At 32.8% G+C, this 12,500-nt stretch overlaps 1 protein-coding gene across 1 annotated transcript in view; it reads left to right on the top strand.

The window, feature by feature from the left end:
* Positions 1-12,500, top strand: part of LOC135210839 (nephrin-like) — a 71,983-nt gene that overhangs the window by 39,433 nt on the left and 20,050 nt on the right. The window contains exons 3-6 of the mRNA XM_064243713.1: positions 371-579; positions 3,814-3,936; positions 5,383-5,694; positions 8,570-8,721. Of these exons, the coding sequence (XP_064099783.1) occupies positions 371-579; positions 3,814-3,936; positions 5,383-5,694; positions 8,570-8,721 (796 nt within the window). The remainder of the gene's footprint in view (positions 1-370; positions 580-3,813; positions 3,937-5,382; positions 5,695-8,569; positions 8,722-12,500) is intronic.

Consider the following 12,500-nt stretch of genomic DNA (forward strand, 5'->3'; position numbering starts at 1 on the left):
ACACCACACCCAGACACACACACACACACATATATATAATATATATATATATATATATATATATATATATATATATATATATATATAGATAGATTAGATAAGAATAGAAATAAGATTTACAGATATATTAATAGAAGGATCCACAGTAATGCTCTTGTTTAGCAAGACGAAATATATCTTTAGTAACATTTACAAAGCTTAAGGCTTGTAAAGCTTAAAGCCCACAGAAGGACGAGTGAAGCTTTTAGCTTTGTAAATACATCCACAAATATTACAGTGGATCCTTCCATTGATTGTTTATACACATATATAAATACGCCTCATAATCCTAACCTTCTGTCTGTCCTCGACGGCTCTCTCTCTCTCTCAGATTCGACGGGCGGCGGAGAGTGGGCGGGGAGGACTCTCACTGGGCAGATGAAAAGGTCCTCAGCGGTCGAGCGTCACTCGACGTGTCGACCACGCCCGCGATACTCCGCCTTGCATCCCTCACACAGGCAGATGAAGGGCTGTACAAGTGCAGGGTCGACTTCATGTTCCACCCGACGAAGACCACTCGAGTCAAGCTCTACGTCGTAGGTATGTCTCTGATGGCGCGTCTCCTCCAGGGATTTCTCTCATTCCATTTCGTTTGTCTGTTACATTCACTTTTTCCATTATATTTCGTTTATATGTTAGGTTAACCTTTTCACTTTTTCATTCTATTTCTTCTATCGTCACTTTTCACTTTTTCATTTTATTTCGTCTACTTGCTACATTCATTGTTTCATTATATTTCGTCTATTTGTTACATTCACTTCTTCATTATATTTCATCTATTTGTTTCATCCACTTTTTCATTCTATTTCGTTTATATGTTGTTTTCACATTCTATTTCGTCTATTTGTTACATTCACTTTTTCATTCTATTTTTTCTTTTTGTTACTTTCATTTTTTTTCATTCTATTTAGTCTATTTGTTACTTTCACTTTTACATTCTATTTTATTTGTCTGTTACATTAACTTTTTCATTCTATTTCGTCTATTTGTTACATTCATTTTTCATTCTATTTCGTTTATATGTTACTTTCACTTTCTTATTCTATTTCATTTATTTGTTACATTCACTTTCCATTCTGTTTCGTTTATTTGTTACTTTCACTTTTTCATTCTATTTCATTCATTTCTTACTTTAAATTTTTTATTATATTTCTTTCATTTCTTACTTTAACTTTTTCATTCTATTTCGTTTATTTGTTACATTCACGTTTTCGTTCTATTTCGTTTATTTGTTACATTCACTTTTAATCCTATTTTATTTATTTGTTACATTCACTTTTTCATTCTCTTTCATTTATTTGTTACATTCACTTTTTCATTCTATTTCGTCTATTTGTTATATTCACTTTGCATTCTATTACTTCTTATATTTCGTTTATTTGAATAACTGAGTGCTGATAGAATTCCTATTATCGAAACTTTAAAAGTTAGTATAATTTATTAAATATGTTCGACGGACTCTTTCAGTTTTACCAGATGTATTTTTTCAGACTTACAGAACGAATAGAAATTCTACTCAGTGAATAATAAATTCATTAATCACTTGGTTGAAAAAAAATGAAAATATAATTTTATTTTCAAATCAGGGTTTAATTCGAATCGAACCATGACATAAACCGACATACTCACGATTCATATCATAGGCATTCAACCTACAGGTGGCAGAGCTAGCATATATATGTTTCAAAGGACAGAATGGCTGACATTGAGATTGGATGAATAATTCCTTCCGTCTAAGATAGATGTACATATCCGAGAGGCTATGTACAAAGGAATACCTGACAGGGATTACTCCTTCGGGTAAGAAGAGCATATGGAAAGGCATTTTATGATATTATCAGGATTTGTGAAGGAAGGATACTGAAGAACATAGAAGAAGAATCTAGATCAAAAGCCAAGCGCTGGGACCCATGAGGCCATTCAAGTCTGAAAGGGAAACTGACGGTAAAAAGGTTAGAAAGGTGTGACAGGAGGAAAACCTCAAAACAGTTGCACTATGAATCAATTGTTAGGAGAAGGTGGAGATAAGATGGTAGAAAGAGGTACACTAAAAGGAATGAAAGGGGCTGCAGCTAGGGGCCGAAGGGACACTGCAAAGAAGCTGACGTAATGCCTATAGTGCACCGCATGAGGTGCACTGACGGAACGACATCCCTACGGGGAGGAAGGATACTGTAGATTAGACAAGGAAGGAGTGAAAATTTAGCATTTGTTAGGAGTTAGTGAGAAGATATTAATTAATATGTAAACACATAAACTCATTAATTCCTTGAATGAAAAGGAATTCCGGGAATTTATAATGAAATAGTGTATTTCGATAATGAACGTGTCACCATTTAGTCTATTACTTTATATAGATTCCCAGGTTAATAATGAATTTATTCGTCGATGGAATTACGTGGTAAAGTAATCACATTACATAAAATCACACACACACACACACACACACACACACACACACACACACACACACATATATATATATATATATATATATATATACTATAAACATACTATATATATATATATATATATATATATATACATATATATATATATATATATATATATATATATATATATATATATATATATATATATATATATATATATATATATATATATATATATATATATATATATATATATATAAGTATGTATATGTTTATATGAATATATATATATATATATATATATATATATATATATATATATATAATTGTATATATATATATATATATATATATACTATATATATATTATATATATATATATATATATACATATATATACGTCGAAGAAATATAGAACTCGAAAAAAACAAGCAACGTCGCTCAGAGAACCGGTATCTAAAATGGAAATGTCTGAGTGAGAGAGAGAGAGAGACACCAGGTCGCCATTAATAGAACACAAATGCTTTTTTCCAACTGAGCAACTTTTCCCTGCTTTTAACTCATGAATGCTTCGCCGACCAATACGACTGGGGAGCTCTCTGCCTGACATTCGAAGGGCGGGAATATATATCAATATAAAGTTTATTCTGTGCTAGATTCGTTATTTATCCGAGTTAAAATAGCGTCGTTCAGTTATAAATTCAGAAGGAAAGTGATTTAGTGTTTTGTGGTTCAATGGATAGGTTCGCGAATGCTAACCAAGGCGTGGTCTCCGACCTCCAGCTTACTCGGACGCATGCAAGATTTTCCCCTCAAGCACAAGTAAATTAAAAGATGCTAAAATCTATGGTTAAATAGATCCTTGTTTCACCAACGAAAATTAAAATGAATACGCTATATTTTATCATAAATAATTTTTTTGTACTGTTTAAAATACATATTATTTATTTTTTTGCATTTTCATTCTAATAAATAAATCACACATATCCTATCCTAAAACTCCTGTATCTTTAACTCAACGCGAAACATTATTTTTTTCATTGTATTCTCTTATGATGTATATCAAGTGTTAATTTCAAATTGAATTTCAGTATTTTAAAATATTCTGTAACAACAATATGTTGTTTTAGTTATAATAACCAATAGATGATGAATGAAAAGTGTGATATTTTATTAAAATGTTATACAGACGAACTTTGCTCAATAGATTTTAAAATAATTAACAAGGTAATTCTACAGAATGTTCATTAAATCCATCATTTTTGGAAAGATCCACAAAAGTAATAACTGCAGTTGAAAAACCTCAATGTGATATCTGTTATAAATTTAGGTACGCATAAAACTGTATTAACTAGTAACTGCTACTTCATTTTTCTTCCAGTCCCACCTAAGGGGGTAACGGTGTTCCTGGAGGGGCTCGACGGGACGCACAAACCTATCAAAGGGGTCGTAGGCCCCCTTCAGGAAGGGGATATGTTGCACCTTATTTGTATAGCCATCGGAGGTAAGTTTCAGTTGTATGTATGTATATATATACTATTTATTAGATAATATATATTAATATATATAACTATATATATATATATATATATATATATATATCTATATATATAATATATATATATATATATATATATATATATATAATTATATATATATATATATATATATATATTATATATATTACACCTGTGTGTGAGCATTCATAGCATATGATTTGAAGATAAACCATTCGATTTGAAAATAATTAATTAAACACAACGGTATGATTTTGACACAATGATAAAAATCGCTGTGACTTTGACATCGTGGAAAAAAACTCAAAAAAATTACCATGAATTTCTCTAAAAATCAATCATTCGAATTGTCAATAAAGTTATGAGGAATAAAAGACCAGATTCTGCCACAATTAGTTTCATTAAGCCGTCATCAGTTTTCAATTTAGGCACCATTCACAGAGGAAATTGTGTTATATATGTATTTGTGATCCTGTTAGATTTAATAGCAGTTAAAATATGCTTATTATGACGGAATATTTATTTTTATCAGTGATGAAATACATCAGTTATACCGAACGTTACATCGATATATTTTTCATAGGTGACATTTTGACATGGATGTTTTTATTCATTGTTTTGGATCAAGAATTCGTAAAATCCGGCATTACGTCAAAAAGCTACTAAAATGAAACAAATTATTGGGTTTTGATTCGGTTATTGCATAATAGTCGTACAGAGAGGGTAAGACAATAAATTGCAATGTTGCTTTAGTAACAACTTGAATTGAAAAAGGTTTTTTCTTTCGAATTCTGCAGTGTCAAAAATTCTTCTAAAATTAAACATATTATTAGGTTTTGATTCTATTATTTCATAATAATCGTGCATAGATTGCAGAGCAATTGAAGCCAATTGATTTGCAATGTTACTTTAGATACAAATTGATAAGGAAAATAATTCTTTCTTATAAATCTTTGAGTTTTGGTACTCGATTTCTCTCCATGACATTATGAAGAAGCAATTATGGAGAGAGAGAGAGAGAGAGAGAGAGAGAGAGAGAGAGAGATTAATATAATTCAAAAGCCTTTTGTCCTTTACTTTTTTCTTATATCTATGTCATATCATAAACAAAGAATGAGAGAGAGAGAGAGAGAGAGAGAAAGAGAGAGAGAGAGAGAGAGAGAGATTAATACAATTTAAAAGTCCCTTTCCCTCTGCTCATTTTAATCTATAATATTATAAATAAATAATTAAAGAGAGAGAGAGAGAATGACGAAGAGAGAGAGAGAGAGACATTAATATAATTTAAAAGCCCCTTTTCCTCTACGTTTTCTAATCTCTCTATAATATTATAAACAAACAATTAGAGAGAGAGAGAGAGAGAGAGAGAGAGAGAGAGAGAGAGAGAGTAATACCATCCAAAACACCCCCCTTCCCTTATTTCCCACCCCCAGGTAGCCCCCCGCCCTTAGTCGTGTGGTTCGAGAACACGAGGCTGATCGACAGCCACATGGAATCAGACGAGGGAGACCAACAACACAACGTCACGCTCGCTTCGGGGCCCATCACCGCCTCCACAACCAGTGAAACGTTGGCCACCGAAACGTTTCCTCTTCCTCTTCTCCCGGAGCTGAGTGGGAATCCTTACAACAGCTTAACCTTGGGTCCTCTGACGCGGAAGGACCTCAAATTGTTGCTCACTTGCGAGGCCTCCAACAACAATTTAACTCTGCCCACTTCCGTCGTCGTCATGGTCGATATGCTGTGTGAGTGTTGCTTGGTTCTCTGAAATGTTGCTTGTGTTTGTTTTGGTATTGCTTCTTTTTTTAAATGTTGAATATTTTTGTATTGTTTCTTCAAGTAGTAGGGTGTGTTATCTCTTTAAATATTGTGTTTCTTTGGGTATTGCTATATTGCTTTTTTAGCTGTGTGCTATCTCTTTAAATATGTTGTTTCTTCAGGTATTGCTTCTTTAAGTAGAGTGTGTTATCTCTTTAAATATTGTGTTTCATTGCGTGTTGCTTCTTTAAGTAATGTGTCATCTCTTTAAGTATTGTATGCTTCTGGTAGTATTGCTTCTTTAAATACTGTGGATTATCTCTTTAAATATTGTATACTTTTTTTAGTATTGCTTCTTTAATAATGTGTTTATCTCTTTAAATACCATTTCTTTTAGTGTTGCATCTTTAAATAGTGTTTATTTTATCTCTTTAGATATTGTTTCTTTCAGTATTGCTTCTTTAAATAGTGTGGATTATCTCTTCAAATATTGTATGTTTTCTTTAGTGTCACTTCTTTTAATATTGTGTGCTTATTTTTGGTATTAATTATTTGTTTGTACATTCTTTAAATGTTCGTGATAAAAAAATCCCACAAATACTCATGGCATATTCTCTGCTATTCCCCAGTATATTTTCATCTCATGTCAAAACAATAGATGTCTCACTCATTCTGTTCATTTCCAGAACAGAACCGTGATGTAAATAAAATTCTGCTATGTTTTGCTTCATACGGAAAGCCATAAATCTTTGTTTTACCGTTGGAGCAATATTTACAAATTATTGCTCAGGGTATGAGGTTTAAAAAATAGCTGCTTTCATCCCGAGAGGAAATATCAGAATCCAAACAAATGTTCAACCTTTTTTTTCCCTGTTGATATATGTAGGCTGGAGTTCCAACATGACGTCCAGGCCATGTTCAACGTAGGTCAACATAATAACTCGTACGTTGAAGGCCAATATTTTCCCTAGTTCGCAATGTAACGTGAGGACGTTAGATTTATTTGGAATAAAATATTACTAAAATAATGAAGCCAAAAATTTTGGAAATGATTTTCTTACCTTCAGTAGGACAGGCCAAATTATCTACATTTTTTACCTTAATATTTGCTATTGTTTCCTAATAGATCAGAATAATATATTGCCAATTAAACCCTCATATGGTATTCACAATCAAACTGTTTAAGTATGCATTCCTGTTAATAGCACTTTTTGAAATTCATAAGCCTCTGAGAGAGGTCGCTTGCTATAAATATGACGCTTCGTCTCAAATATCAATTCGAAGAAAAGCTGCATTATCATATTCACAAGCGAATGAAAGCTTCGTTACACGACGCATCCAGAACCTAATTATTATTATTATTATTATTATTATTATTATTATTATTATTATTATTATTATTATTATTATTATTATTATTATTATTGTTGTTGTTGTTGTTGTTGCTGTTGTTATTCAGAAGATGAACCCTATGTTACAAGCCCAAGTGGGCTATTGACTTGAAATTCAAGCTACCAAAGAATATGGCGTTCATTGGAAAGAAGTAACAGAATGTAAAAGGAAATGCAGAAAGAAGAGATCAGTTATTAAAAGAGAAAAAATGCTTTAACAAATTGATGAGTAAATAGGTAAAAATGCAAGAATAGAGGAATTGCTTTATATTAGGCTTGTAAAGCATTGCATCTTCATTTGACCTTTTGAGGTTCGAGTTGACAAAGTTTCCAGATGGTAAAAGAGTCTAAGGAGGCCGTTTCCATTAGGATAATGAACTAGAAATAAATGTCCATTTTTCTTAATTTGCATTTGAACAGAGATCTTTCACATTCACAATTTGATCCCTGGTCCCAATATCCCTGCCGAGAGCAACACTATTCGCGGAACAGAAGCACCAACATGTAGTAAATATGCCTCGCTGTCGAACTTCTCAGTTCCAGAGGTCCTTTATTCCTCACAAAGTTGGACTGTGGAACAGTATCCTGGAGGATGTCGAGCAACTGCAATTTAATATTTTACCTACATTTTTATTTATTTATTTGGTAATTTGTTTTTTTCTAATAACTTATCTCTTACAGTATTTCCCATTACCTTCTGTTACTTCAATTTGTATTTTAATATTTTTACCCTACATTTTTGTTATTTGTTTATTTATTATATTATATATATATTTATTTATTATTTATTATTTATTCAATTATTTTATTGGTTAATTTATATGTTTTTTTCTTCTAATAACTGATCTCTTTCTTTCAATTGAACAACATATTCTTTGGGAGCTTGAATTTCAAGTCAATGGCCCCTGTCCCTGTGGGTTTGCTCCATATGAATAGAGTTCATAATAATAATAATAATAATAATAATAATAATAATAATAATAATAATAATAACAATAATAATAATAATAATAATGGTTGCAGGTCCACAATAATATAGCATGCGAGAATTGATGTTTTATAATCAGTATTAAAAGCTTTCGAACCATGTGTTAGTTTCATCTTCAGTCAAGTGAACATTTTGACTTTTTTAAAGTCGTGATGTTCACTTGAATGAAGATGAACCTGACTCAAGGTTCGAAAGGTTCTAATATCCATTAAAGACCATCAACTCTCATTATCACCATTTTCGACAAGGAAAACTGTGTCCAATAATAATAATAATAATAATAATAATAATAATAATAATAATAATAATAATAATAATAATAATAACCACACACAATAATAATAATAATAATAATAATAATAATAATAATAATAATAATAATAATAATAATAATAATAATAGCCAGTTTTATCTTTAAATTCATGAGACATAAAAGTTTCTTTAACATCCCATCCCTTATTCTTCTTCTTCCATTCATTCCAGTACCGCCACTATCAGTTAGCATTAGAGGGACGAAACTACCGTGGGTAGGCGGTCACGAATATGCTGTAGAGTGCGAGGTTCGTGGTTCCAGACCTCAGCCAACCATTTCCTGGTGGAACGGAGACCATCGAATCCTGGAGTCAACGGAAAAGGTGAATTTACTATTTTTCTTGATATTAGTATCCTATATCTATGGACTATTTCCTTATGATAACTAAAAAGGTGAATATAGTATTTTTTAAGATTGTTTCCTACGAAGAGTGTCCTATCTCTAAGGACTACTTCCTCACAATAGCTAAAAAGGTGAACATATTTAATTTAAGATAGTTTCCCTTGTAGGAGCACCCTATACCTATGGACTATATCCTCATTATAACTAAAGGCGTGAATATATTTATTTTTTTAAAGATAGTTTCCAGAATTGTGTTATTATACTTTTGGATTTTTTCCAACTAAATGAAAATACTCCTTTATATTTTATCATATATATATATATATATATATATATATATATATATATATATATATATGCATATATATATCTATATATATATATATATATATATATATATATAGATATATATATATATATATATAATATTCTTTAAGATAGCTTCCTGCAAGGAGTATTCTGTACTATAGGGCTTTTCAAATCATAATGACTCATTAAAAAATGAATCCTTATCTCTGCTGGATTTTAGTAGGCTATTTGAATGTGAACACAGATCACAAATAATTGCACTTTCTCCTCACGTAATTCTTTAGTTTCACTCCACGTTTTTCATATGCGGGCATAGTGCTGTTTTGATATCTTTGGCAATATTATCAAATAAAAAATTGAAATGGGTTGAAAATATTTTCTATATACTTATTTTTGCTTAAAATCTAAAGAAAAATAGAAATGGGTTAAAATTACTATTGCTTTTTTTAAATATTTCTGCTTGCCTAAGTTCTGACATTATATTCCTTCGGTTTTTGCAAAATAAATAATATAGTATCTATTTTGAGACGTGTGTGGTATGTGTATCAAAAGTGTATAATTTTCACGCGTCTTTGAGTTTTCATGTAAGAGTTTCATTTCACATTTATACCTGACACCTAAGCATCTTAGATCACCTCCCTTAGACAGTACCTTCTAGAGCAACACCCAACCCCCAAACAGCATTGGCCTTTGTTCAATATATCGTTTTATTCCGATGATTCCTCACAAATTTTATTTATGTAAAGCAATGAAATATTCCACCATGTGATGGAAATGAATTTTGCAAAACGCTGTCACGTTGGGACGATATTCTAGATTGATAATCCACGAGGCAGGTGAATAAACCGCAACTGTAAATGGTGTTTGGCTAAGATTAAATTGAAATATATTGCATGGACAATTAAACGTCATTGATAATCAAAGGAAAATTATGTTGACTTTGCTTGGAAAAAATGTATGTAAGGTATCTAATAGGTACAAGCATTGAACTTGCTGCTAAGTCTTTAGAGAACTATTATGATGATGATGATGATGATGATGATGATTTTTAATATTATTATTATTATTATTATTATTATTATTATTATTATTATTATTATTATTATTATTCGGTATATCACAGTCCTCCAATTCGACTGGGTGGTAATTATAGTGTGGGATTCATGGGTGGATCTTGCCTCCCTAGGAGTCCATCACTTTTCTTTTTCTTCTTCTTCTTCTTCTTCTTCTTCTTATTCTTCTAATTATTATTATTATTATTATTATTATTATTATTATTATTATTATTATTATTATTATTGTTATTATTATTATTTTATTAGTTTTTTTTTTTTTTAGTTTTTTTTTTTTTTTTTTACTACTATCACAGTCCTCCAATTCGACTGGGTGGTATTTTATAGTGTGGGGTTCCGGTTGCATCCTGCTTCCTTAGGAGTCATCACTTTTCTTACTATGGTGTTCCGTTTTTTTTTTTTTTTCTAGGATCACACTCTTCTGCATGAGTCCTGGAGCTACTTCAGCCTCTAGTTTTTCTAGATTCCTTTTCAGGATCTTGGATCGTGCCTATGCTCCTATGATTATGGGTACGATTCCACTGGCATATCCCTATCCTTCTTATTTCTATTTTCAGATCTTGATACTTATCCATTTTTTCCCTCTCTTTCTCTTCAACTCTGGTGTCCCATGGTATTGCGACATCAATGAGTGATACTTTCTTCTTGACTTTGTCAATCAACGTCACGTCTGGTCTGTTTGCACGTATCACCTATTCTGTCTGATACCATAGTCCCAGAGGATCTTTGCGTGATCGTTTTCTATCACTCCCCTCAGGTTTGGTGCTCGTACCACTTATTACTGCAAGGTAGCTGATGTTTCTTGCACAGGCTCCAGTGGAGGGCTTTTTGCCACTGAATCATGCCTCTTTTTGTACTGGTTCTGTGCAAGTGCCGAGCATTCACTTGCTATGTGGTTTATGGTTTCATTTTTCATATTGCACTTCCTACATATGGAGAGATGTTATTTCCGTCTATCGTTCTTTGAACATATCTGGTTTCTTAGGGCCTGATCTTGTGCCGCTGTTATCATTCCCTTCAGTTTCCTTCTTTAGCTCTCCCTTTGTAGCCATTGCCAATTGTCATCGCTGGCTAGTTCTTTAGTCTTTCTCATGTATTGTCCGTGCATTGTTGTTGTGCCAGTCCTCTGTTCTGTCTGTCTTTTCTCCTGTCTCTGTATATTTCTGGGTCTTCGTCTACTTTTTTATTAGTCCTTCTTCCCATGCACTCTTTAGCCACTCGTCTTCACTGGTTTTCAGATTGCCCCAGTGCTCCGTTCTCAAATGTTTACGCAGTCCTCTATACTTAGTAGTCCTCTCCTCCTTCCTTTCGTGTTTTGTATAGTCTGTCCGTATTTGCTCTTGGGTGTAAGTGGCTTGTGTATTGTCATATGTTTCTGGTTTTTTTTCTGATCTATGCTGCGGAGTTCTGCCTTCGTCCATTCCACTATTCCTGCGCTGTTAATCTGATTTTTTACTGGCACTGCCCATGTGTTTATGCTTTTATCATATTTCCGGCGTTGAGTTTTGACTTGAGTATCGCCCTTGAGTTCTCTGCATATATTCTTTCCTGATCGTGTCCTTCATCTTTGGTGTTTTATATCCCTCCTTCCATTATTCCCCCCAGGTATTTGTATCCTGTCTCATCTATGTGTTTGATGTTGCTCCCATTCTGGTAGCTTTATCCCTTCAGTTCTCGTTACTTTGGGGCCTTTTGTATGTTGACTAAGGCGCATTTTTCTATTTCCAAACTCCATCCTGGATGTCCCCAGATACAATCCTTACCAGTCTGGATTAGGATAGTCCTATTTTCCTTTTGATGCTCTTTACCATACAGCTTGATTGTCGTCCATGAACATCAGATGGTTGATTCTGTTGCCTCTTTTTCTCTTGAGTTGGTACCCGGCATCCATCTTCTGTAGTACTTTTGTCATGGGAATCATGGCTACTACGAAGAGTAGTGGGGACAGTGAGTCGCCCTGGAAGATCCCTCTCCTGATATTAACCTCTGCTAGTCTTATTCCAGAGCCTGTAAGTATTGTATTCCAGTTGCGCATGTATTTTTGAGGAAGTGATGGTGTTTTCCTCTGCCCCACCCCATATTTTTCAGGCATTCTATTAGCCATGTGTGTGGTATCATGTCGAAGGCTTTCTTATAGTCTATCCATGCCATGCTTAGGTAGGTTTTCCTTTCTCCTACTGTTCTTCATTACCATTTTGTCTATCAGGAGCTGGTCTTTTGCCCCTACACTTCCTTCTGCAGCCTTTCTGTTGTGGTGGTGTGTTTGCCTCCTCTAGGTAGTTGTATAGCCTTTCCACTGATGATACCTGTTAGTAACTTCCACATTATTGGTAGGCAGGTGATAGGCCTGTAGTTACTGGCTAATATTTCCCTTACT

This window comes from Macrobrachium nipponense, chromosome 4, assembly GCF_015104395.2.
Source record: "Macrobrachium nipponense isolate FS-2020 chromosome 4, ASM1510439v2, whole genome shotgun sequence".
NCBI lineage: Eukaryota > Metazoa > Arthropoda > Malacostraca > Decapoda > Palaemonidae > Macrobrachium > Macrobrachium nipponense.